This window comes from Nomascus leucogenys, chromosome 8 (genome assembly GCF_006542625.1).
Source record: "Nomascus leucogenys isolate Asia chromosome 8, Asia_NLE_v1, whole genome shotgun sequence".
In the NCBI taxonomy this organism is placed as follows: domain Eukaryota; kingdom Metazoa; phylum Chordata; class Mammalia; order Primates; family Hylobatidae; genus Nomascus; species Nomascus leucogenys.
In genome coordinates this window covers 59130156-59155937 of record NC_044388.1, presented here as the reverse complement: position 1 = coordinate 59155937, position 25782 = coordinate 59130156, and the positions used below count along the sequence as shown (strand labels likewise).

The window sequence follows — 25782 nt, the reverse complement described above, 5'->3', positions numbered from 1 at the left end:
CTATGTTTTTGGTCAATGAGAGATCACGTTTATGATGCAAATACCGTAAGATTATAAAACCATATTTTTACTGTCCCTTTTCTGTGCTTAATTATGTTTAGATATTCAAATACTTACCATTGGCCGGGCGCAGTGGCTCATGCCTGTAATCCCAGCACTTTGGGAGGCCGAGGTGGGCAGATTACCTGAGGTCAGGAGTTCAAGACCAGCCTGGCCAACATGGTGAAACCCCGTCTCTACTAAAAACACAAAAATTAGCCAGGCATGGTGGCAGGTGCCTGTAATCTCAGCTACTTGGGAGGCTGAGGCACGAGAGTCACTTGAACCTGAGAGATGGAGGTTGCAGTGAGCTGAGATTGTGCCACTGCACCCCAGTCTGGGCAACAGAGCAAGACTCTGACTCCAAACAAACAAACAAACACCCAGTAGATTTGATCAATGTATTCAGCAAAGACTTACTAAATTCCCTACTGTGTTCTAAGTGTATATGGTAGTAGCAAAAGTGTTGTTTTCCCTGCCTTTATACAACATTTATTCTAGAGGCAGATATTCAATAAGCACACAAAAACATGTATGTTTGCAAGTTATGACGAGTGCTATTAAGAAAAAGAACAGGATGTTACAGAGAGCTAAAAAAGAAATATAAATGTAGTCAGGGACCATTGTGTAGTTTTAAGTCTAGGAGTCTAACTATACTTGAGATATGCCTCTGCCTGCTGGGTAAAGAATGACTTGTAGGGCCATAGCATGAAAAGAAATATTCCTTGCAGAAGATTATTTAAATAACCAGGTAAAAGATAGAAAGGGTTGGACTTGGATATTAGCAATAGTATGGAAGAGAATGGATTATAGCTATTGATAGAAAGCTATTCGTTTTCAGTGTTGATCTTGTTTCTTGCTGCTTTAAAGATCTCTGTTAGTTCCAATCGGTTTTCAGTTGCTTGTCGTGGATTTTCCAGATAGATAATTATCAGCTGTTAAAACTGTTTACTTTCTACTATTAATTTATACCTCTCAAATTATCTTTTTTATTGCTTTGTCTAATTTCTCTAGAACTATGTTGGATGTTGCCAGTGATAGTAAACATCCTATTATTTCTAACTTTAACATAAAGCCATAGAATCAGATAAAGAGTAGCTAATAAAAACTGAAAGCAAGTAATATGCTTGAGTGAGGTGACAGAAGCAGTAACATTAATGTCAGGAATTCATTTTGTTCAGATTGATATCTAGTTAGAAAATACATGAAAAAGTACCCATTCATAATAACAAAACTATAAAATACTACAAAATACAAAAAATTCAAAATACCACAAAACTATAAAATAATCCACGATCTTACTAAAAATGTAAAGTACTATGTGAATAAAGCTCTAAAATACTGTTTTAGGACATTTTTTAAAAAACTTGAACTTGTCAGGTGTGGTGGCTCATGCCTGTAATCCACTTGCCAGCTGAGGTGGGTAGATCACCTGAGGTCAGGAGTTCAAGACCAGCCTGGCCAACATGGCGAAATGCTGCCTCTACTAAAAACACAAAAATTAGTCAGGTGTGGTGGCAGTCTCCTGCAATCCCAGCTATTCAGGAGGCTGAGGCAGGACAATTGCTTGAACCTGGGAGGCAGAAGTTGCAGTGAGCTGAGATCGTGCCACTGCACTCTAGCCTAGGTGACAGAGCGAGACACTGTCTCAAAAAAAAAAAAAAAAAAAAAGTCTGGGTGCAGTGGCTCACACCTGTAATCCCAGCACTTTGGGAGGCCGAGGCGGGTGGATCACCTGAGGTTGGGAGTTCAAGACCAGCCTGGCCAACATGGTGAAACCCCGTCTCTACTAAAAATACAAAAGTTAGCCGGCTGTGGTGGTGCACACCTGTAATCCCAGCTACTTGGGAGGCTGAGGGAGGAGAATCACTTGAGCTTAGGAGGCAGAGGTTGCAGTGAGCCAAGATCATGCCACTGCACTCCAACCTGGGCAACAGACCAAGACTCTGTCTCAAAACAAACAAACAAACAAAAAAACAAAACACCTGAATTAAATGAAGGAACATACAATGTTCCTGGATAAGAGGAAATATTTTAAAGCTTTCAATCTCCTTCATTATCTATCAATGTGTCATAATAAAATCCCAAGTAAATTTTAAAAATTAAAAGGCTAATTCTAACAAAAAAGGAAAAAAAAACAAACAAGCAGAAAGGCTAATTCTAGATTTATCTTGTAAAGTTACTGTGTCAAGAAAAATCTGAAAAGCAACGACAGACTTGTCCGACTAAATATCAGCATATGGTACAAAGCTACAGTAATTAATACAATTTGGCACTGGGACAGAAAATAAAGAAATCCCTGGAAGAGGCTAGAAAACCCAGAATCAATTCCAAATACAGAAATTCAGCACATGGTAAAAGTGGCGTTCCAAAGCAATGAGGAATTAACAGTTTTCAATAAGTAATATTAAGGTAATGGCTATATTTTGGAGAAAATAATCAGATCCCTAATTTGCACCATCACACACAAAAATAAATTCTAAAGTAGCATTAAAAATAGAAGTGCTCTTACCACACAAGAAATGGTAATTTGGTAATATGACAGCTTAGTTTGATTGAATCTTTCTATAATATATACAGAGATTAAAACATCACATCACGTTGTACCCCATAATATGGACAATTATTTGTTAATTAATAAATTTTAAAAATAGAAACCTAAAAGATAAAACTATAAAAGTGTTGGAAGAAAATAAGATAATTTCAGGCCAGGTACGGTGGCTCACGCCTGTAATCCCATCACTTTGGGAGGCCGAGGTGAGTGGATCACTTGAAGTCAAGAGTTCAAGACAAGCCTGGCCAACATGGTGAAACCCCCGTCTTCATTAAAAATACAAAATTAACCAGGCATGGTGGTGTGCACCTGTAATCCCAGCTACTTGGGAGGCTGAAGCAGGTGAATCCCTTGAACCCAGGACACAGAGGTTGCAGTGAGCTGAGATCGTGCCACTGTACTCCAGCCTGGGCAACGGAGCAAGACTCCAACTCAGAAAAAAATAAATAAACTATAAACTAAGTTCTTCCCACGGTTAGTTCAGCCCACACCAGAATGAACAAGGACAGCTTGGAGGGTAGAAGCAACATGACGTTCGTTAGGTCAGATCTCTTTCACTGTCTCAGTTATATAATTTTGCAGTGGTGGCTGGGCGCGGTGGAGCACGCCTGTAATCCCAGCACTTTGGAAGGCCGAGGAGGGTGGATCACAAGGTCAGGAGATGGAGACCATCCTGGCTAACATGGTGAAACCCCGCCTCTAGTAAAAATACAAAAAATTAGCCAGGCATGGTGGCATGTGCCTGTAGTCCCAGCTACTCAGGAGGCGGAGGCAAAAGAATTGCTTGAACCTGGGAGGCAGAGGTTGCAGTGAGCCGAGATGGCGCCACTGCACTCCTGCCTGGGCAACAGAGCAAGACTCCGTCTCAAAAAAAAATTGCAATAGTGGTTTCAGTCTGAAAGCCACAAAGAAAAGATAATAAATTTGATTTCATAAATGTTTACTTTCTATACAACAGCAAAAAAATACATAAACAAAATCAAGACACAAATAACAAGTGAGAGGAAAATATTTTCAATACATATGATAGGTAACACATTTTTATACTATATAGAGAGTCTCAGACTATCCAAAGTTTTCAATTAAAAAATAGAAAAACCAAAAACATGGACAAAAGGGATGAAAGACGGCTCACAGAAAAAATATAACTGGTCAATAAATGTATGAAAGATGTAATAGTTCATAACTAAATCACTGAAACCATTAGACAACATTTTTTGAGTAGATCGGGGGTGGCATGACTATGGTCAGTGAGCCAATTCTAGTCCATTGCCTGTTTTTGTGCAAACAGCAAACTAAGAACGGTTTTGCATTTCTAAATGGTTGAAGAAAATAAAAATAAGATTACTATTTTGTAATATGTAGAAATCATATGAAATCCAGATTTCAAGGCCCATAAGTACAGTTTTATTGGAACAGTCACCCTCGTTTGTTTACCTATTGGCTATGGCTGCTTTCATTCTACAAAGGCAGAGGTGAGCAGCTGGGACAGAGATGGCCTGTGAAGCCTAAAATATTCATATCTGACCCTTTACAGAAAAAGTTTGCAGACTCCTAGCTTCATGTGTCAAAGATTTTTAAAAAGTCCAATTCCACAAAGTTAGCCACCACTGGAAGGAGGGTAAACTGGTGCATTTTCTTCTGAGGGCAATCACAATTTGAACTGCTGAAATGCTCTGACTCAGCGTTTAGGAATGTAACCTACAGATTCCTTTGCACATGTTCACGGGGATTTCCAAAGATATTCCTTAGTAAACCATCTGTTTTTTTTTTTTTTTTTTTGACACGGAGTCTCACTCTGTCGCCCAGGCTGGAATGCAGTGGTGCGATCTTGGCTCAGCGCAACCTCCGCCTCCAGGGTTCAAGCGATTCTCCTGCCTCAGCCTCCCAAGTAGCTGGGACTACAGGGGCATGCCACCACAAGTGGCTAATTTTTTGTATTTTCAGTAGAGATGGGATTTCACCATATTAGCCAGGATGATCTTGATCTCTTAACCTTGTGATCTGCCCTCGGCCTCCCAAAGTGCTGGGATTACGGGCATGAGCCACCGTGCCAGGCCGGTTTTTTTGTTTGTTTTGAGATGGAGTCTTGCTCTGTCACCAGGCTGGAGTGCAGTGGCGCAATCTCCTCTCACTGCAACCTCTGCCTCCTGGGTTCAAGTGATTCTCCTGCCTCAGCCTCCCGAGTAGCTAGGACTACAGGTGTGCGCCACCATGCCCAGCTAATTTTGTATTTTTAGTAGAGACGGGGTTTCACCATATTGGCCAGGATGGTCTCGATCTCTTGACCTCGTGATCCACCCAACTCGGCCTCCCAAAGTGCTGGGATTACAGGCATGAGCCACCGCGCCCGGCTATCAGAGGCATTAAATAAGACATATTTCTATGAGTAGGGGAATGGTAAACTAAATAGTAAACATCCATACAACTTAAAAGCCATTAAAAAGAATTAGATCTCTAAGGAAAGGGTTGAACCCAGTTGTAATACATAGTTTCATACCTTTGAGGCACAGTATACATTGCTCCCTCTACCTGACATTTGCCCCGTCGTTGCCTATGAATTCCTCATAGACAACTCACAAAAGGAGTGCACGTCAACTGACTAGTGAATCAACTGACAAGACTTAGCTTAACTATTGGTTCCTTTGTGAAGCCTACCTTGACTCCCTAAACAGAAATGCCTACTCCTTGTACCCCCACAGTAATACGGATCTACCTCCATTATACACTTATTTCTATACTGCCTTTGTTTAGATGTCTGCCTCCTCCACCAGACTCCAGGAAGGGCAAGCACCGTGGCTTGTTCTTTGACCTGCTAGTGAGAGGTGAAGCCGGCTGGTCTCTGGGTCTGGTGGGGACTTGGAGAACTTTCTGTCTAGCTAAAGCATTGTAAACACCCAATCAGTGCTCTGTGCCTAGCTAAAGGTTTGTAAACACACCAATCAGCACTCTGTGTCTAGCTAAAGGTTTGTAAACGCACCGATCAGCACTCTGTAAAAATGGACCAATCAGCACTCTGCAAAATGGACCAATCAGCACTCTGCAAAATGGACCAATCAGCAGCATGTGGGCAGGGCCAAATTAGGGAATAAAATCTGGCCACCCGAGCCAACAGCAGTTTGGGTACTCTTGCCTGCCTTGAGGACTTTGGTCTTTGTAATAATCTTGCTGTTGCTCAGTTTTTGTGTCTGCACTATGTTTATGAGCTGTAACACTCCCCGTTAAAATCTGTGGTTTTATTCCAGAAGTTAGCAAGAGCACCCACCCATGGGAAGGAACAAACAATTCCCAACGTGCTGCTTTTAATAGTTATAACACTCCGTGCAAAGGTGTGGCTTCGCTCCTGAAGTCAGCGATACCACGAACCCACTGGGAGGAACGAACAACACTAGGCACGGTTAAGAGCTGTAACACTTAAGGTTTGTGGCTTCACTCCTTAAAGCAGCAAGACTACAAAACCGCCAGGGAGTAAGGAACAACTCCGGTCGCGCCACGTTTAAAAGCTGTAACAGTCACCGCGAAGGTCTGCGGCTTCACTCCTGAAATCGGCGAGATCACAAACCCACCAAAACGAAAAAAGTCCGGACCCATCTGAACATCTGCGGGGACAAACCCCGGATACCATCTTTTAGAACTGTTAGCACTTACTTTGAGGGTCTAAGGTTTCATTCTTGAACTTGGCGACACCAAGAGCCTACTGGAAGGAAGTAATTCCGGTCCCACTAGGACCCAGCACAACCCTTACAGTAGTAAATATTCAGGGATTTTTGCAGAGAAGCAGGGACAAGGGGAGGTGGCAAGAGCTATGAGGACCTTGCCTCCCATCTGTGGGCAGCCTTAGCATTTTTCAGGTTGATTGCTGGGGACCAGATAGTCACACAGGTCTACTTAGCACCTAAACTAATCCCACCTTGAGGGAACCTTGTCATTCAGGAGCCAGGTCCTCCTGTAGGACTGAAGGTGACAAAAATGTGCCCTTTGGTAACACTGCATGACACATGAAAGGGCCAACATCGTCATTCAAACTCTTAGCTATGGAAGTCTGGGAGGATGGTAGGTTTGGATGGTCTGTGGCTTTCTGATGCCTCTACCACTGCAACACAAGTGCCCTTAATTGTCCAGAGTCCTATAAAAAAAGGATGAAAAACTAGGACCACTTTCAAGGGGCTTATGCGAATACATAAAGTGCCTGAATTAAACTCTAAAGCAGTAACAGGGTAGAGAACATGGTATATTTTCCTTTTTAAACAGGGAATGAAAAGTAAAGCAAGGGCTACCAGACTTGAGTTAATTCTTCGTGTTGAAACGGTACCAGTATCCAGTTAATGTGTCCAATGTAGACACCAAACTAGGTGATTCAAGCTCTAGATGGGTCTTCTAGTTTCACATTTATGTATGAACTAATTACAACAAAAAAATCACCTTTTAATTGTGCTACACAGTCCTAATTTTTTTTTTTTTTTTTTTTTTGAGAGAGTTTTGTCACCCAGGCTGGAGTGCAGTGTAAGAGTCTTGGCTCACTGCAACCTCTGCCTCCTGGGTTCAAGTGATTCTCCTGCCTCGGCCTCTCTGGTACCTGGGACTACAGGCGCCCGCCACCACACCTGGCTAATTTTTGTATTTTTAGTAGAGATGGGGTTTTAGCATATTGGCCATGCTGGTCTCGAACTCCTGACCTTGTGACCCACCTGCCTCAGCTTCCCAAAGTGTGGGAATTACAGGCGTGAGCCACCGTGCCCAGCCCACAGTCCTAACCTTAGAAATCCTTAGTGGCTGCCGGGCATGGTGGCTCACACCTGTAATCCCAGCACTTTGGGAGGCCGAGGTGGATGGATCACCTGAGATCGGGAGTTCGAGATCAGGATGACCAACATGGAAAACCCCGTCTCTACTGAAAATACAAAATTAGCCAGGCATGGTGGCACATGCCTGTAATCCCAGGTACTTGGGAGGCTGATGCAGGAGAATGGCTTGAACCCGGGAGGCAGAGGTTGCCTGGGCAACAAAAGCGAAACTCCGTCTCAAAAAAAAAAAAAAGAAGAAAACCTCAGTGGCCAGGTACAGTAGGGCATGCTTATTACTCCAGGACATTTTGGGAGGCCAAGGTGAAAGGATCACTTGAGACCAGGAGTTTGAGACCAGCCTGGGCAACAGAGCAAGACCGCATCTACAAAAAAAAAAAAGTACATTAGCGGGGTGTGGTGGTATGCACCAGTAGTACCAGCTATTCAGGAGGCTGAGGTGGGATGACTGAACCCAGGAGTTTGAGGCTACAGTGACATATGATTGCACCACTGCTCTCCAGCCTAGGCAACAGAGAAAGACCTCGTCTCTTGAAAAACAAAAAAAATCCTCAGAGGTCATTTTTGAAACAAGCTTCAATGCAATGTACAATCAAATAACTTTCCTTGGTCCTTAAGTTATTCAAAATAGGTAATTTCTGAATATTAACAAAATACTTTCATGTTTCTATATCTTGCTGCTAGCAACATCTCATTCTATGAACTAGACAGCTCTGACAATGAAGACCCCATAGGAAATATTATTTATAGTAAACTTTATTTTCATTGATATTTCACTTAACATAATTTCAAAGTCAGTCTGTGGTCTAAGATGAGCAAAAGAACAGATATTCTAAGTCTCGTAAGAGATGTTTTTCACACTGTTCCTCAGAGCAGGGAATGGGGTTTCAGAGCCCTGAAAGTTGACACCTAACATTTTACCCTTGAGATTTACCTACAGATACAGAAAGAAAAGATAACATCAATATACAAGAATCGATCTCTGAGGGTCTTATTAAGCTCTTGTGTTACATACTCGCCACCTCTGTAGGGTTGTAATCATGACTGATTTTCCACCTCTCTGCCAAGTTTGGTGTCTTTTTTTTTTAGGTAAAATGTCAGATGCAAAAATGCTGCACTTATTTCTCTTAATACATTGAAAATAGTGGAAGATGCAGATTTTTAATTCTTCATCAGTCCAAGCTGGAACATGACTTCTGCTAATGTGGTCTGTTGAACATACTAACTCCAACTTTGGCGACCATCAGCAAACTGTTTAAAAGAAACAAGATAGAAAATGTCAGGTAAAGGACAGAACAGGCAACTATGTTTTTAAGGAACTAAATTCTGCTGGTTCCTCACAACTGCATGGGGGAGGAGGTACTAAGGCAAGAGTGGTCAAAGGTAAAATTTCCATCCCTGGAGGAACCAGAGAAAAAGCAAGCCAAGGGACAGTCTTAAAATAGCACACATGAGCTGGATCCTAACCCAACTGCCAATAATTTGAAGAGATGAAGAAATGGAGGCAAGAGAGAGCAAGGCCTCCCCACCATCACAGATCCGATTAATGGTAGACTCTCCAGCCTCTCAGTTTACTGCTCTAGACCTTGCTCCACACTGACTTTCTTGCTTCAGGTGTAAAACATTATACTGGTAGCATCACAACTATGATCAGAGTATGTAATCTTTCTCCAAAACAGATTTTTAAAATTCCCCTACCTTCAGGATGTGTTTATGATACTTCACAACTAAATTTTTTGTTTTTGAGAAGGTTTTTTTTTTGAGATGGGAGTCTCACTCACCTCTGTTGCCCAGGCTGGAGTTCAGCAGCAGCACAATTTCGGCTCAGTGCAACCTCCGCCTCCCAGGTTCAAGAGATTTTCCTGACTCAGTGTCCCAAGTAGCTGGGATTACAGGCGTGCACCACCATGCCCGGCTAATTTTTGTATTTTTCATAGAGATGGGGTTTCACCATGTTGGGCAGACTGGTCTTGAACTCCTGACCTCAAGTGATCCACCCGCTCTGGCCTCCCAAAGTGCTGGGATTATAGGCATGAGCCACCACACCTGGCCTACAACTAAAGTTTTTTTTTGTTTGTTTTTTGAGATGGAGTCTTGCTCTGTCCCCCAGGCTGGAGTGCAGTGGCATGATCTCAGCTCACTGTAATCTCCGCTTCCCAGGTTGAAGCAATTCTCCCTGCCTCAGCCTTCCGAGTAGCTGCGATTACAAGCACCCACTACCACACCCAGCAGATTTTTGTATTTTTCATAGAGACGGGGTTTTGCCAAGTTGGCCAGGATGGTCTTAAACCCCTGACGTCAGGTGATCTGCCTGCCTCTGCCTCCCAAAGTGCTGGGATTACAGGTGTGAGCCACCATGCCCGGCCACAACTAAATTTTTTAAAAACCACAATTTGGTTTAGGTTTTATAATCAAAATTAGAAAACAGGGCCAGCCGCAGTGGGTCACGTCTGTAATCCCAGCACTTTGGGAGGCCAAGGTGGGCAGATTACAAGATTAGGAGTTCGAGACCAGCCTGGCCAACGTGGTGAAACACTGTCTTTACAAAAACAACAAAAATAGCCGGGCATGGTGGCACATGCCTGTAATCCCAGCTACTCCGGAGGCTGAGGCATGAGAATCACTTGAACCCGGGAGGCGGATGGTGATTGCAGTGAGCGGAGATCACGCCATTGCACTCCATCCTGGGTGACAGTGATACTCTGTCCCAAAAAAAAAAAAAAATTAGAAAACAGGATTCAATCAAAATTCTCTTTTAGCAAAATTTTCTGTAAAAGATATCTACACATCTAAGAAATATGGGATCCCCACATCTTCCATGCAAGTCACACAAAAGGCTGCAGTCATGGCTTTGCACTAAAACTTCTGCCACCACATAGGGAGGAGCTTGGATGGACTGGAAAGCAAATATGAGAACAAACCCATTTCCACAGTGAATGGATATATTCATGCCATTTTGACATTAAACCAGCTATTGTTTTTGAAACATTTCCTATTAGTGTATATATCAAATGTCAGTTGATACATAGCATCAGATATCCTGAAACAAGTAAGGTTTTGAATGCATAAAGTATCCTGGGGAATAAACTCAACTCTACATGGTAAAGAAGAGTAATAGAATGAAAGTACCTGGCACCTGCAATTAAACCTGCAGGCATGAATTTTCCAGAGTGGTAGAATCTCATTCCCATAATGCCAGCCAAGGTACCAGATGTAGCTGATGAAAAAGATATAAAGAAGTGTTAAAACTCATTAGTCTTCTACGCAGGGGAATCAGAAGTAGACCAAGCCCCACCCATCTCTCAAGGCTCACACCTCATCCTATGCTTATTCCTCCTTCCCCAAGTGGGGAGATTACTGGCTGCCCACATCCTATGGGTCCAAGTACCAATATTGGCCAAATAGGGCCCTTCACAGCCTGGGCCCTGCCTGCCCTACCAGCCTCATCTCTTACCACTCATCTTCTGCAAAACCCATACTTTAGCCATCAACGTGTTAGTTTTCTCCAAAATGCTACTGTTTCTCACGCTCTGCAGATGCTATTTCCTCTACCCTGCACGCAATTCCCACTGGGTAGCTGTCAAAGCACCTACTACATGTCAAGCGCTGTGCTAGGTGCTGGAGAATATGAAGGTAATCATAACTGTCTTTGCCCTTTTACAGTGCTTCAGGTCTGATGGGACAGACTTTAAAGACTCACACAGATAAAAAGGCTTAGACAAAAAAGTGAAGATTGGCTGAGATCTGAAATTACAGCAGGAATTAATGAGCTGAAGTATGGGAAGGCCCATTCCAGGCAGAGGGGACAGTATATGCAGAGGCCCTGTGGTGACAGGGAGCATGGCACATTCACCCTAAAAGGGCAGTGTGGCACAGAAGTCAAGATGCAGTTTGTGAGTAAGAGGGGCCAGACCACATGGAGCCTTGAAGGCCATACTAGGGTTTGGGTTTTCATCCTAAAAGCAATGAGAAGCTATTAAAGGATACTAAGTAGAAGGACACATCAACAGAGTTGCACTTTTCTAAAATTTTTGAGACAGAGTCTTGATCTGTCACCCAGGCTAGAGTGCAGTGGCATGATCTCGGCTTACTGCAACCTCCACCTCCTGGGATCAAGCAATTCTCAAGTCTCAGCCTCCTGAGTAGTTCGGACTACAGGTGCCCACCACCACGCCTGGCTAATTTTTTCTGTTTTTTTTTTTAATTAGAGACCGGGTTTCACCACGTTGCCCACGGTGGTCTCGAACTCCTGAGCTCAGGCAGTCCACCCACCTTGGCCTCCCAAACCTGAGGTCAGGAGTTACAGACCAGCCTGGACAACATGGCGAAACTCCTGTCTCTACTAAAAATAGAAAAATTAGCCAGGCATGTTGGCGGATGCCTGAAGCCCAGCTACCTGGCAGGCTGAGACAGGAGAATTGCTTGAATCCGGGAGGTGGAGGTTGCAGTGAGCCAAGGTTGTGCCACTACACTCTGGCCTGGGCAATACGTGAGACTCCGTCTCAAAAAAAGGGAAGTTTATGAAGGGGAAGGAGACAAGCATATCTGAGTATCAATGGGTGGATTCACCTAAAAGGAGGAATACAAATACAAGACAGGATCCTTGCCAGTGTAAAGGTCTGGAGAAAGTCAGGGAGAAGACACCCAAAGCCCAGAGGAAGACACTGGTGTTGGAGAGGAGGGAAACAGGACGAGGGGAGGCTCGGAGATTAAAGGCTCCAGGAATCCCCACCTGATGGCTGCTGTTTTTTCTCTACAATAGGCATGAGGTCATTTGCTGAGTGGAGTAGGATCAGAGAAAGGGAAAAAGCAGGCTCAAAGTCGTTCTGGAGCATGAGGGAGGGAGCTGTTAGGCAGAGCTGGGACCTGGACGCACCTCCTTCCCCAGCACACCCCATTAGCCATCACTGACCTCCCTTCCCAACCCCGGCTGATATGTACAGATCACCCGGCTTCTCCCTCCCACATGGCACTCATTCTCACACAGGGTTTGTGGAGACAGCAAGGAACCCACACTCCTAGCAGTGTCTGACACATGGGTGGAGCCCCACAGAAATGTGCCGAACGCCACCCTGATAAGGACTCTTATGTGCCCCACACCACTCACTGTCCGCGCTGCTCATAGGGTACATTTCCAGTCCTGCTTCTATGCCCATGTTTTTTGTTTTTTGACATGGAATCTTGCTCTGTCGCCCAGGCTGGAGTGCAGTGGCGTGATCTCAGCTCACTGCAATCTCTGCCTCCCAGGTTCAGGTGACTCTCCTGCCTCAGCCTCCCAGGTAGCTGGGACTACCAGGCGCCCACCACCACACCCAGCTAATTTTTGTATTTTTAGTAGAGACAGGGTTTCACCATGTTGGTCAGGCTGGTCTCGAACTCCTCACCTTGTAATCTGCTTACCTCAGCCTCCCAAAGTGCTGGGATTACAGGTGTGAGCCACTGCAGTCACATTTAGCTAACTGCTAAAGAGGTGATTTTCAATGGGGAAATGGCAATTCGGATGCAAACCTAACCCAGACGTGTGATATTTTAGTGATGCTGAAGCCAAAGGTCTTCAGTGGGCAACCTCAATGGTTCACACATTTGCCTGATAGAAGTTTAATGCTACTGGGTAAATACATTCACGAGGTATGAAAATCCTTCCATGTTCTGTACATAAAAGATAAACAGAAACCAGCACAATTCCCGCCTCTGCACCCTCATTTTAAAACTTTCTGAGGACTTGGTAGAAGCAGTGAAACTGTCATAAGTGAAGTGTGAAGAACTCACCCCATCCCACCAAACCAGGGTCTGTTGGAAAAGAGTATTCTGGATACACAGCTGCCCTAAGGAGACGCCGAAGCAGACATACCTAGGAAAACCCAAACGTTCCTTGGATCCTGAGACAGCTGGTAAGCACCCAGGCCGGCTAGACTGCCGAAGAGCAGCCCTGCAGCCAGGGACGGTACGCTGCCTAGAGGGAAGCAAACACAGCTTGCATTGTAATATCAGGCACTTATTTCACTAACAGAATCCACCAGACCCCCTGCCCTATAAAGGAGGACAGCACAGAGAACTCTCAACACAGCTCATAGCCAAGGTGGACTCGAGCAGGAAGATGTTTCGGGGGGTGTGCTATCTTCTCAGAGAAGTCAGGGTCTTTCCACCCCATTTTTCTCTCCTCTAATAGGCAGGGCACATCCATCTAAGGAAAGGAAAAAAGGCCATCTTCCCTCCTTAGATGGAACTGTGGCTAGGCCTTCTTTCTAATCAGGCCTGATCAACCATGAAGGGCCGGAATTGTGTACAGGCAGGACCTCCAGCAAATCACAAAAGGAGAGGGAGATAAGGCCAGTCAATTAAAAAAAAATACAAAGACCTGGAGGAGAAGAATTCTGGTGCAGGGGTTGGGGTGGGAATGCAGGCAAGGACTAGGGGGCAAAAACAAGCACACCACTGACACACTCCTGCCTGGCCTAATGAGGAAACTTCAAAATACAGTCTGTGTGGGCCAGAGGTTTCCTCCTACTTGAGTCCAGAAATGGCACTTGGGGGTCATGGCTGATGAATGGCAGTCAACGATAATAACTACAACCACCCCTGCCTATCTGTAGATAAAGAGGCAAAAACAAGTAATTCCAAAAGAGGCCTGGCTCAGCTTCACCAGATAACCAAAAGGCAAGTGCAGGAGCTGCAAGACTGACAAGGAAGCCTGCACTCCAGCTTGGGGACCAACAGCAAAGCGGACTCAAACGAGATTGCTTCTCAGGGACCTGGGCACTCACATTTCACTGGAACAACGTGAAGCTGTTAAGAGGCTAACACAAAACCATACCTGCTTTTACATAGCCAATGATCCCACCAGAAGCAACCAGTGCTGCATAGCCAAAGCCAAACCAATGCAAAGGCACTCTGAAAACACAAGAGTGAGAAGTCAGTGCTAACCTGGCTTTAAAAACAAACCACACTGTCACAGGATGGGACTAAAAGGTAATCATTCCCCACAGGTCCTATCTCCCCACAGGTCCTATCACTGAAAATACGGCCCACAGAGGTTGGATGACTTTCTGACAGTCACACAACTCAGCGAAGCCAGAGCTGGGACTCAAACCCAAGTTTCTGGCCCACAGGTCCAGTGATCCTCCCATCCCCCACGCCATCCCAGGCAGTCTACTCTTAGGGTTCTTTTCAGCTGAGGAAAGGAACTCTGGTTTCCAGAAGCTCCTGGCTACTCCATACCCATTTACTGTCCACTCACACTGAGCCAGTGTCCTGCATTTTTCTCTTCTCTGTCCAGACAGGAGACTACCCCAGGCCTGCACCTGTGGAAAGCAAGCCGCATCAGAGGTGGTTAAAAGCACAGCTCTCCAGCAGTCAGAAAGAAGTGTGTCCAACCTGCGAGCTACACAACCTAAGTCTCAGTATCCTTCACTGTACCATGAGGATAACACTGATACCAATTTCCTAGGGCTGTTGTGAGCATTCAATGGATGTCACATGTAAAGATGCTTAGCACATAGTAAACCCTGAACAGATGCCGACCATTGTCATAAAAACCTCACATAGGTTTCTAATCACATAGGCCCACAGAAAACTCAGCAAGATCCACTGACCAGCTCTATAATCAGGGAGTGTGTTAGTCATTTCATCAGCTACCCACGTTATCACTATTGAAAAACAAATACTCCCGTGCCCTAATCCAATTACTTTAATGTCTCTTTTGAGGGGAGGTAGGGGTGTTGCTTTTCGTCCCTGCTGCAACAGCCAATTTCAATACTCAACTTTTTTAGAAACTTCTGCATCCAACTCACAGTTCTTGTTAGGAAGGCAGAAGGGGAGGATAAAATATACGGAAACTCAAGTCAGAATCACATGTGACATTGTACCCTTGGAAAAACAGCTCTTATTTTCTCACAGAAAAGTATCCTGTATGCAGTGAGCCTAACAAGATGTAAAGCAATGAGTACCCCGTTTACTCTGTTTAAAGAATTAGGCCAGGCAAAGTGGCTCACACCTGTAATCCCAGTACTTTGGGAGGCCGAGGTGGGAGGATCACCTGGGGTTAGGAGTTGAAGACCAGCCTGGCCAACATGGTGAAACCCACTGTCTACTAAAAAAATATAAAAAAATTAATCGCTCATGGTGATATGCGATTAATCACAGCTACTTGGGAGGCTGAGGTGGGAGGATGGCTTGAGCCCAGGAGGCTGAGGCTTCAATGAGACATATTCAGGCTACTGCACTCAAGCCTGGGCGACAGAGCGAGACCCCCCCACCCCCGAAACAAAAAGAAAGAATTAAGTTCCCATAAAACGGTGAAGGGCTGCGGGCTTGGGATCTTGCCCACAGTTCTTAACTCGAGGCGGCACTGGGTCAGCGAGGCTTTTAAAGAGACGGAGCAACAAAACCACCAAAAAACGAGGCAACATCATGCTACATGGGCAAGCCTTTGCCTCAGGAGCTCAGGGGCTCCGCGCATCCACAACTTCTTTTAAGAAAAGCAGAAAATACCCAACGAGAAAAGCACCGACCACACGGCCTAAAGGCCCGCTGAATCGGGGGGACGAAAAGCAGACGGCCGTGAAACTCCTAACTAATACCTAAAAGTTAAAAGTGGCAGAAAATAATAAGAATAATCCCCAAATACTCGCACCGGTCTCACGAAGGCCCGGGCTGTCTACAAGGGCGCGCAGTCCGCAGGAATGACAGCGAGGTGTCGCCGGAAATGCAGCGGCGGGCGCTCTAGGTCCCGGTGGCGGGGCGGGGAAACGCGGGCGGCTCTGTGGTGCGTGCGCAGTGTCCCGGGAGAGGGGCGGGCAGAGAATGGGGACAGTGCGGGCGGGGCTGGAGCCGCCGAGTAGCAGCACTCTCCCTGCGTTCAGCGGGTGGGAAGTGGGGAGGGACATCGCGGCGAGCGCCCTAGACCAGGGAACGGGGCGGGGAATCTCTGTGCTTAGCCTGTCCGCAGCGCCTGCAGGGCCGACCAATACCAGTCCTAGGTCCAATCCTGAGTGGCCAAAAGCAGGAAACCCGGAGTTGGACCTGGGACTTGCACAAGCTGGACCACATGAGCTCGGCCAGGCCAGAGGTGAGGCCACCGCTGCGGGACCACGGCATCTCAGGCTGGATTTTGAAGGACCCCATTAATACAGGAACTAGTCACGGGGTATAAACCAGATGCAGGCCATCAGGGAGGAGTGTCACTCAAGCCCGATCTTGTTTGTCTACACCAGGAAGGGCCTGCCTGGAAGAAAATATGGGGGCTGCAGAATAATGTGGCTCAATGCCAAATACCTGTTTGTTTTAGGGAGTGAGGCTGCTTGAGAAGGATCTTAATGGGGGATGGGGAGTAAATTAAACCTTTTACCCAGTTCTACAGATCCTAAATGTTCACAGCATGTTATCTCCATTCCCACTTGGAGTCACTCCTCTTCCGTTTCCCGCACCACCATTCCGTTATTCTACACTAAAATTTACTGTCATCGTTGACTTCTCCCTCTCCTTCATCCCCTACAAGTACCAACAGACAAATCTGATCAATATAATTATCACTGAATAAAACAAATTCCAGCATAGTCTGTTTTTTTGATATGGAGTCTCACTCTATTACCCAGGCTGGAGTACTGTGCGATCTCGGCTCACCGCAACCTCTGGATCCCAGGTTCAACTGATTCTCCTGCCTCAGCTGCCCGAGTAGCTGGGATTACAGGTCTGCGCTAGCACACCTGGCTAGTTTTATGTATTTTTAGTAAAAATTATGAAATCACAACACGCTAGTATCTCTAGAATTAAGCGGGTTCTGTGGCCTCACTGACTTCAAGATTGAAGCCATGGACCTCCATGAAAAGTGTTACAATTCTTAAACGCAATGTGTCTGGAATATTGTTCCTTCTTATGTTCATTAGCGTTCATGGAGTTTCTTCCTTCTGGTGGGTTTATGGTTTAACTGGCTTCAGAAACAAAACTGCAGACCTTCACGACCAGTTTACAGCTCATAAAAGCAGTGGGGGCCCAAAGGATGAGCTGCAGCAAGATTTATTGCAAACAGCAAGTGAACAAAGCTTCCAGACCAAAAAAAAAAACAGCGCACTAACCACTGCTAGCTCGGCCAGCCTGCTTTTATTCTCTTCTCTGGCCCCACCCACATCCTGCTGATTGGTAGAGCCGAGTAGTCTGTTTTGACAGGGCGCTGATTGGTGCGTTTACAATCCCTGAGCTAGACACAAAGGTTCTCCGCGTCCCCACCAGATTAGCTAGCTACAGTGTCCACACAAAGGTTCTCCAAGGACCCACCAGAATGGCTAGATACAGAGTGTCGATTGGTGCATTCAAAGACCCTGAGCTAGACACAGTGTGCTGATTGGCGTGTTTAGAAACCTTGAGCTAGATACAGAGTGCGGATTGGTGTATTTACAATCCCTGAGCTAGACATAAAGGTTCTCCACATCCCCAACAGACTCAGCCCAGCTGGCTTCACTCAGTGGATCCTGCACTGGGGCTGCAGGTGGAGCTGCCTGCCAGTCCCACGCCGTGCACCCACACTCCTCAGCCCTTGGGTGGTCAATGGGACTGGGTGCCATGGAGCAGGGGGCGGTGTTCATCGGGGAGGCTTGGGCCTTACAGAAGCCCACGGAGGAAATGGGAGACTCAGGCATGGTGGCCTGCAGGTCCCGAGCCCTGCCCCGCGGCGAGAAATCGAGAGCAGTGCGCCAGTGACCTGGCACTGCTGGGGGACCCAGTACACCCTCTGCAGCCGCTGGCCTGGGTGCTAAACCCCTCATTACCGGGCCGGCAGGGCCCGCCGGCTGCTCCGAGTGCGGGTCCCGCCAAGCCCACGCCCACCCGGAACTCCAACTGGCCCGCAAGCGCCGCGCGCAGCCGCGGTTCCGCTCGCGCCTCTCCCTCCACACCTCCCTGCAAGCTAAGGCATCCGGCTCCGGCCTTAGCCAGCCCAGAAAGGGGCACCCACAGTGCAGTGGCTCTTCAAGTACCGCCAAAGTGGGAGCCCCGGCAGAGGAGGCACCAAGAGCCAATGAAGGCTGTGAGAACTGCCAGCATGCTGTCACCTCTCACTAGCAGCCCTCGCTTGCTCTCGGTGCCTCCTTGGCCTCGGGCAGGCTTGAGGAGCCCTTCAGCGCGCCCCTGCGCTGTGGGGGCCCCTCCCTGGGGCTGGCCGAGACCGGGGCTGTGCTGCCGCGGGTTCCGGGTGGGCACAGGCTCGGCGGGTCCCGCACTTGGCGCGACCTGCTGGGCTTGATTGGAGGCTGGGTTCAGTGCGTGGACCGCCGTTCCCTCTTGGCGCGGTCGTTGGCCACGATGACGGGTCTCCATCTCTGTTTCTCTTCCCCTCTTGGTTGTGTGAGACAAGCTCCCGGAGTGCCCAGACTAGTTGCCAAAAAGTCCCACGCCACTCCCAGCGAGCGGTGAAGCCCGCTGGGTTTCTGGGACAGGTGGGGACTTGGAGAACTTTTGTGTCTAGCTAAAGAATTGTAAATGCACCAATCAGCACTCTTGTCTAGCTAAAGGTTTGTAAACACCCCAATCAGCGCTCTGTGTCTAGCTAATCTGGTGGGGGCTTGGAGAACTTTTGTATCTAGCTAAAGGATTGTAAATGCACCAATCAGCACTCTGTGTCTAGTTGAAGGTTTGTAAATGCACCAGTCAGCACTCTGTCAAAACGGACTACTCAGCTCTCTGTAAAATGGACCAATCAGCTGGATGTGACTGGGGCCAGATAAGGGAATAAAAGCTGGCCACCCCGCCCTAGCCAGTAGGGGCAACGTGTTTGGGTGTTTTTTTTGTGACGAGGGAGCATTGTTCTTTTGCTGTTTGCAGTAAATGTTGGTGCTGATAGTTCTTTAGGTCCATGCTATGCTTATGAGTTTTAACACTCACTGTGAAGGGTTACAGTTTTGCTTTTGAAACTAGTGACACCACAAACCTATTGAGAGGGATAAATAACTCTGGATGTGCCACCTTTATGAACTGTAACACTGACTGCAGAGGTTGGTGGCATTTTTCCTGAGGCTAGCAGAGAGCATGAACCCACCAGAAAGAACGAGCAACTCCAGATATGCCACCTCTAAGAGGTGTAACACAGACCTGTTGAAGGTCTGCAGGTTCATTCCTGAAGTCAGCATGACCATGAACCCACCAGTAGGAAGAAACTGGATAAGGTCTGAATGTTGGAAGGAACAAACTCGACCTACCATCTTTAACAGTTGTAACATTAAACCATGAGAGTCTGTGGCTTTATTCTTGAAGTCAGCAAGATGAACCCACAAAGTCTGGACACAATGGGGTTTCACCATGTTGGCGTAGCTGGTCTCAAACTCTTGATCTCATCCGCCCACCTCAGCCTCCCAAAGTGCTGGGATTAGAGGCATGAGCTGCTGTGCTGGCCTTTGTAGCGTTTTGTTTTTGTTTTTTTTTTTTTCTTGGAGTTTTGCTGTTGCTGTAGAAAGTAGAAAAGCTCTTCAAAGCTTGTCTTGATTTAAAAATAGACACCAGGAATAATCACATCTTACTCCAAAGCCTGCTATCAACTTAGTTCTTAATGATTTAGCCCAGTTAGTTGCTTTGGCTTATTCAGGCATGTCTGGACATGCCCAAGCAAGTCTCAGCTCATATTTTATGCCCCTTCCTTATTTGGAAATGTTATTGCTTCCTTAAACCTTTCATAAGCAACTTCCTCTCCTTTATCTTCCCTTGCACTTAACTGTTTAGGAAACTTTCAGGTTGTTAGCAAATCGGGTATTTAAGACTGAGGTCCAGCACCAGCCAATGGATGCAGGACACAGAAGTAAGGAGGACCCAAATGTGTAAACCCTCTGCTTTTCCTTTGGTGAAGTGTGCTCTTGCCGTTGTTCCATCTGTGAGAGGCACCATTTCCGCAGGAAGTGAAAATGGCCTTGCTGAGAGAATTAAAATTTATGTTTGAGTGCTATTTTGCAGTGCTAGGGAACAAGCATTTCTAACAGTTGCCCAGGCTGGAGTGCAGTGGCATGATCTCAGCTCACTGCAACCTTTGCCTCCCAGGTTCAAGTGATTTTCCTGCTCAGCCTCCTGAGCTGCTGAGATTACAGATGTGTGGCACCATGCCTGGCTATTTTTTGTGTTTTTAGTAGAGATGGTGGTTCACCATGTTGGCCAGGCTGGTCCTGAACTCCCAACCTCAAGCAATCTGCCTGCCTGGGCCTCCCACAAGTGTTGGGATTACAGGCGTGAGGCACCATGCCCAGTTGCGGCGCATATTCTTAAAGACAAACTTTCCACTTGCGGCAGCACCTACCTTGCAGATAGCAAAATTGAAGCCCGTGTTTATCATAGCTGATTCTAACCAGCCAAAGCTGATAATGACTAAGAACTTGCAGGAATTGCAGTTCGCCAGACCTTCAATTTATTTGAAGACCTTCCTGAACAATTAATAGGGAGACTTGTCTTAACCTGCAGGGAACGGCTTTAGGGGCTCATTCTTCCCTATGCAGGTGCAAGCCTCAAACCTTAATTAGGATCATCCACCATGATTCCCGCACTCTCCCCCTCACCTTATATTTGAAGAAACTCGACCTCAGAGAACTGTATTATCTACAGTCTTTGTCAGTGGTACAGCTATGAATTAAAGTAAGGTCTGAAATACAAAAATTAGCCAGGCGTGGTGGCACACCCCTGTAATCCAAGGTACTCTGGAGGCTGAGGCAAGAGAATTGCTTGAACCTAGGAGGCGGAGGTTGCCATGAGCCAAGATTGCGCCATTGCACTCCAGCCTGGGCAACAGAGCAAGACCCTCTCTCAAAAACAAACAAACAAACAATGTAAATAAAGAAAAGCAGCATTTTAAATAATGTTTATATAACTCACAGGAAAGTAGGAAAAAGAAAACGAAAACAGCACAAACAGAAAGCAAAACAAAAAAAAATGGACAACTTAAGTCTTAAAATATTAATGACATTAAATGTAAACAGTCTAAATACATCAATTAAAAGACAGATTAGAATGGATTAAGACTTATTACACAACTATATGCTGCATACAGAAAATTCACTTCAAACATAAGGATACAGGCAAGTTGCAATAAAAGATGGAAAAAATATATCATGCAAACAAAAGAAATCAGAAGTAGCTACATTAATATCAGATAGACTTCAGAGCAAAGAAAATTACCAGAGATAGTGACATTGTATAAAGATTTAAGAGTCAATCCACCAAGAAATCAGAAATCCTAAATGTATATGTACCTGACAATAGAGCTGCAAAAGATGTGAAACAAAAACTGAAGGAATTGAAATAAGAAATGGACAAATCCAGAGTTATAGTTGGAGGCTTCAATCCCTCTAAATGATGATAAAAGCAGTAGACCGGAAGTCAGGAAGGATATAGAAAAACCCCAATAACATCATCAACTAACAGGATCTAATAGACATTTATAGAATGCTCCACCCAACAACTGCAAGATACATATTCAAGTGTCCACAGAACATCTATCAGGAGAGATCATATCCTGGGCCATAAAACAAATCTCAACTAATTTAAAAGGATTGAAATCATACAGAATGTGTTCTCCAACAACAATGGAATCAAATTAGAAATCAGTAACAGAAAGATAAGACAATCTCCAAACACTTGGAAACTAAACATTTTAAAATAATCTGTGTGTCAAAGAGAAAAATCCATGTGTCTCTAGAAATTAAAAAAAGGCTAGGCATGGTGGCTCATGCCTGTAATCCCAGCACTTTGGGAGGCCAAGGCGGGAGGATTGCTTGAGTCCGGGAGTTTAAGACCAGCCTGGCCAACATGGTGAAACCCTGTCTTTATAAGACACAAAAAAGCCGGGCGTGTTGGTATGTGCCTGTAGTCCCAGCCATTCAGGAGGATGAGGTGGGAGAATTGCCTGTCTCTAGGAGGCCAAGGCTGCAGTGAGCCAAGATCACGCCATTGCACTCCAGCCTGGGTGACCTTGCCCCCTCCCCCCCGCCAAGAAAAGTGCATTATCCTGAATAAAATGAAAATACAACACATTAAAATATATAGCATTAGCAGCAACAAATAAACCAAAAGTGAAATTAACAATTCAATTTACAATAGCATCAAAAAGAATAAAACCCTCAGAAATAAATTTAATAAGTACAAAATTTATAAACTGAAAAGTAAAAAACACTGTGGAAAGAAATGAAAGAATAGCTAAATAAATAAAAGGATATCCTTTGTTTGTGGATTAGAGGATTTCGAATTTTTCAGGTTATAATATTCCTCAAATTGATCTATAGATTCAATGCAATTCCTGTCAAATACAAGCTGGACTGCAGAAATTGATAAACTGATATTAAAATTCATTAAAAATTCAAGGGACACAGTACAGCCAAAATAATCTTCAAAAAGAATAAAGTTGCAACACTCACTCTTCCTTATTTCAAAACTTACTACAAACCTATAGTAATCAAGACTGTATTGTACTATTATAAGGATGGGCATATAAATCAATGGATTAGAATTGTGAATCCAGGGCCGGGCACGGTGGCTCACACCTGTAATCCTAGCACTTTGGGAGGCTGAGGCGGGTGGATCACCCGAGGTCAGGAGTAATAAACATTTTTTCAAAAAAGATAAAAGAGGCTCACCAACATTAGCCATCAGGAAATGCAAATCAAAATCACAATGAGCTACTAAGTCCCACCCGCTGGAATAGTTATAATAAAAACAAAAAACCAGGTGTCAGCAAAGGTGTGGCAAAATTGGAACACTCATACACTGGTGGTGGAAATATAAAGGGTGTGATCGCTTTAGAACAGTATGGCAGTCCCTCAAAAGGTTGAATGTAAGAGTAACCATCTGATTCGACAATTTTACTTCTAGGTATATATGTACCCAAGAAAAATGAAAATGTATGTTCATGCAAAAACTTGTAAATGAATGTTGAAAGCAACATTATTCATATTAGCCAAGAAGAAACAAATATGCATCAGCTATAGAATAAACAAATTGTGTTATATCCATGGAATGAAATATTATTTGGCAATAAAAAGAAATGAAATACTGATACATGTTACAATATGAATAAACCCTGGCCAGGCACGGTGGCTCACGCCTGTAATCCCAGCACTTTGGGAGGCCGAGGCAGGCGGATTACCTGAGGTCAGGAGTTTGAGACCAGCCTGGCCAACATGGCGAAACCCCGTTTCTACTAAAACTACAAAAATTAGCTGGGCATGGTGGCGGGCACCTGTAATCCCAGCTACTCGGGAGGCTGAGGCAGGAGAATCGCTTGAACCCAGGAGGTGGAGGTTGCAGTGAGCCGAGATTGCACCATTGCACTCCAGCCTGGGCAACAACAACGAAACTCCATCTAAAACAACAACAAAAAACCAATATGGATGAACCCTGAAACAATATGTGAAGTGAAATCACAAAAGACCACAAATGGAATGATTCCATTTCTATGAAATGTCTAGACTAGGCAAATCCTATACATACGGAAGATAGATCAGTGGTTGCATAAGCCTAGGGGTGTTGGGAGGGAGAAATGGGGAATGACAGCTAAGGGGTCCAAGATTTCTTCTTGGAGTGATTAAAATGTCCTAATATTGATTTTTGTGATAGTTGCACTCTGTGAATAGACTGAAAAACATTGAATTGTACGCTTTCAATGGGTGAACAGGATGTTGTGTGAATTATGTCTCAAAGTATTACAAAAAACCAAACTGTGTTTGCTACTTGGGAGGCTGGGGCCAGAAGATTGTTTGCGGCCAGAAGTTTGAGACCAGCCTCAGCAACCATAACACAACCCTGTCTCTTTTTAATAGATAGATAGGCTGGGCGCGGTGGCTCACGCTTGTAATCCCAGCACTTTGGGAGGCCGAGGCGGGCGGATCACGAGGTCAGGAGATCGAGACCACAGTGAAACCTCGTCTCTACTAAAAAGACAAAAAAATTAGCCGGGCGTGGTGGTGGGCGCCTGTAGTCCCAGCTACTCGGAGAGGCTGAGGCAGGAGAATGGCCTGATCCCGGGAGGCGGAGCTTGCAGTGAGCCGAGATTGTGCCACTGCACTCCAGCCTGGGCGACAGAGCGAGACTCCGTCTCAAAAAAAAAAAAAAAAAAAGATAGATACATTACTACATAGAAAAACAGTGGCATGTAGCAAAAGCAGTGCTAAAAACTTTAACAGCACACATTTGAAAGGAGGGAAAAACTCACATAAATAAGCTCCTGCCTCAAGAACCTAGTAAAAAAGCCAGGTGTGGTGGCTCACACCTGTAGTCCCAGCAACTCAAGAGGCCAAGGTGGGAGGATGGCTTGAGCCCAGGAGTTCAAGGCCAGCCTGAGCAACATAGAAAGACCACGTCTCTAAAAATTCCTAAAACAAACCAAAAAGAAACTAGAAAAAGAAGAGCAAAAGAAACCCCAAAGCAAGCAGAAGGAAAGAAGGAAATAAGGACGAGAGCAGAAAATGAAATTGAAAACAGAAAGAGTCAATGAAACAAAGAACTGATTCTTTGTTTTGTTTTGTTTTTGAGACGGAGTTTCTCTCTGTTGCCCAGGCTGGAGTGCAGTGGCACAGTCTCTGCTCACTGCAACCTCTGCCTCTCGGGTTTGAGCGATTCTCCTGGCTCAGCCTCCCTAGTAGCTGGGATTACAGGCGCCTGCCACAACGTCTGGCTAATTTTTATATTTTTAGTAGAGACGGGATTTCACCATGTTTGCCAGGTTGGTCTTGAACGCCTGACCTTAGGTGATCTGCCCATCTCGGCCTCCCAAAGTGCTGGGATTACAGGCATGAGCCACCGTGCCTGGCAGAACTGGTTCTTTGAAAAGATAATAAAACTGACAAAGCTCTAGGAAGACTGACAAAGAAAACAGAGAGGACACAAATTACCAACATCAGGAATGAAACAGGGGATGTCGAGTTGACCTTTCTTCAACTTGACAAAGAATATCTACGAAAACCCTAAAGCTGGCATTATGCTTAACAGTGAAAGACTGAATGTTTTTCCCCTAAGATCATAACAAGGCAAAGATGTCTGTTCTCACTATTGTTATTCAACACAGTGCTGCATCTTCTAGTCAGTTAATAAGGCAAGAAAGTGGGGAAAAATACAGATAGAAATAACACTATTTATATTTGCAGATAACATAATTGTCTACATAGAAAACCCCAACAAAACAACTCCTAGAATAAGTGAATTCAGCAAGATAGCAGGATGTAAGATCACACAAAAATCAATTGTATTTCTATATATTAGCAATGAATATAGGCACCAAAATTAAAAATATCACTTGTAGGCCAGGTGCAGTGGCTCATGCCTGTAATCCCAGCACTTTGGGAGGCCAAGGCGGGCGGATCACGAGGTCAGGAGTTTGAGACCAGCCTAGCCAACATAGTGAAACCCCATCTCTACTAAAAGTACAAAAAA

General features: G+C 45.2%; 1 protein-coding gene and 1 long non-coding RNA gene across 4 annotated transcripts in view; one reads left to right on the top strand and one right to left on the bottom strand.

Moving 5' to 3' along the window:
• Positions 1-8133: 8133 nt before the first annotated feature.
• On the bottom strand, positions 8134-16354 carry TMEM14C (transmembrane protein 14C). 3 transcript variants are annotated; one of them, XM_003263504.4, is made up of 6 exons: positions 16028-16354; positions 14633-14696; positions 14210-14286; positions 13247-13348; positions 10525-10612; positions 8134-8646 (listed from the first exon to the last, which is right to left on the bottom strand). In XM_003263504.4, the coding sequence occupies exons 2-6, from the start codon at positions 14650-14652 to the stop codon at positions 8595-8597; spliced, it is 339 nt and encodes a 112-aa protein (XP_003263552.1). In that variant the 5' UTR covers positions 14653-14696; positions 16028-16354; the 3' UTR covers positions 8134-8594. The 3 variants fall into 3 exon arrangements, with proteins under 3 accessions (XP_003263552.1, XP_030673144.1, XP_012364530.1); XM_030817284.1 differs by lacking the exons at positions 14633-14696; positions 16028-16354 and adding an exon at positions 13874-13982 and having other exon boundaries at positions 13247-13349; positions 14210-14253; XM_012509076.2 differs by lacking the exon at positions 8134-8646 and having other exon boundaries at positions 10113-10612; positions 16028-16286.
• LOC115836344 overlaps positions 10958-25782 on the top strand; it is a 20045-nt gene continuing 5220 nt past the window's right edge. Inside the window, exon 1 of the long non-coding RNA XR_004031359.1 lies at positions 10958-10968. This is a non-coding gene — a long non-coding RNA (uncharacterized LOC115836344). The remainder of the gene's footprint in view (positions 10969-25782) is intronic.

Bases quoted from the DNA above. Each gene is read 5' to 3' on its own strand.
- TMEM14C (XM_012509076.2), bottom strand. From the start codon at position 14,652: ATGCAGGACACTGGCTCAGT. The intron at 14,287-14,632 runs GTGAGTGGACAG...TTGTGTTTTCAG, and splicing joins ATGCAGGACACTGGCTCAGT to AGTGCCTTTGCATTGGTTTG. The intron at 10,613-13,246 runs GTATGTCTGCTT...CTTTTTCATCAG, and splicing joins GAACGTTTGGGTTTTCCTAG to CTACATCTGGTACCTTGGCT.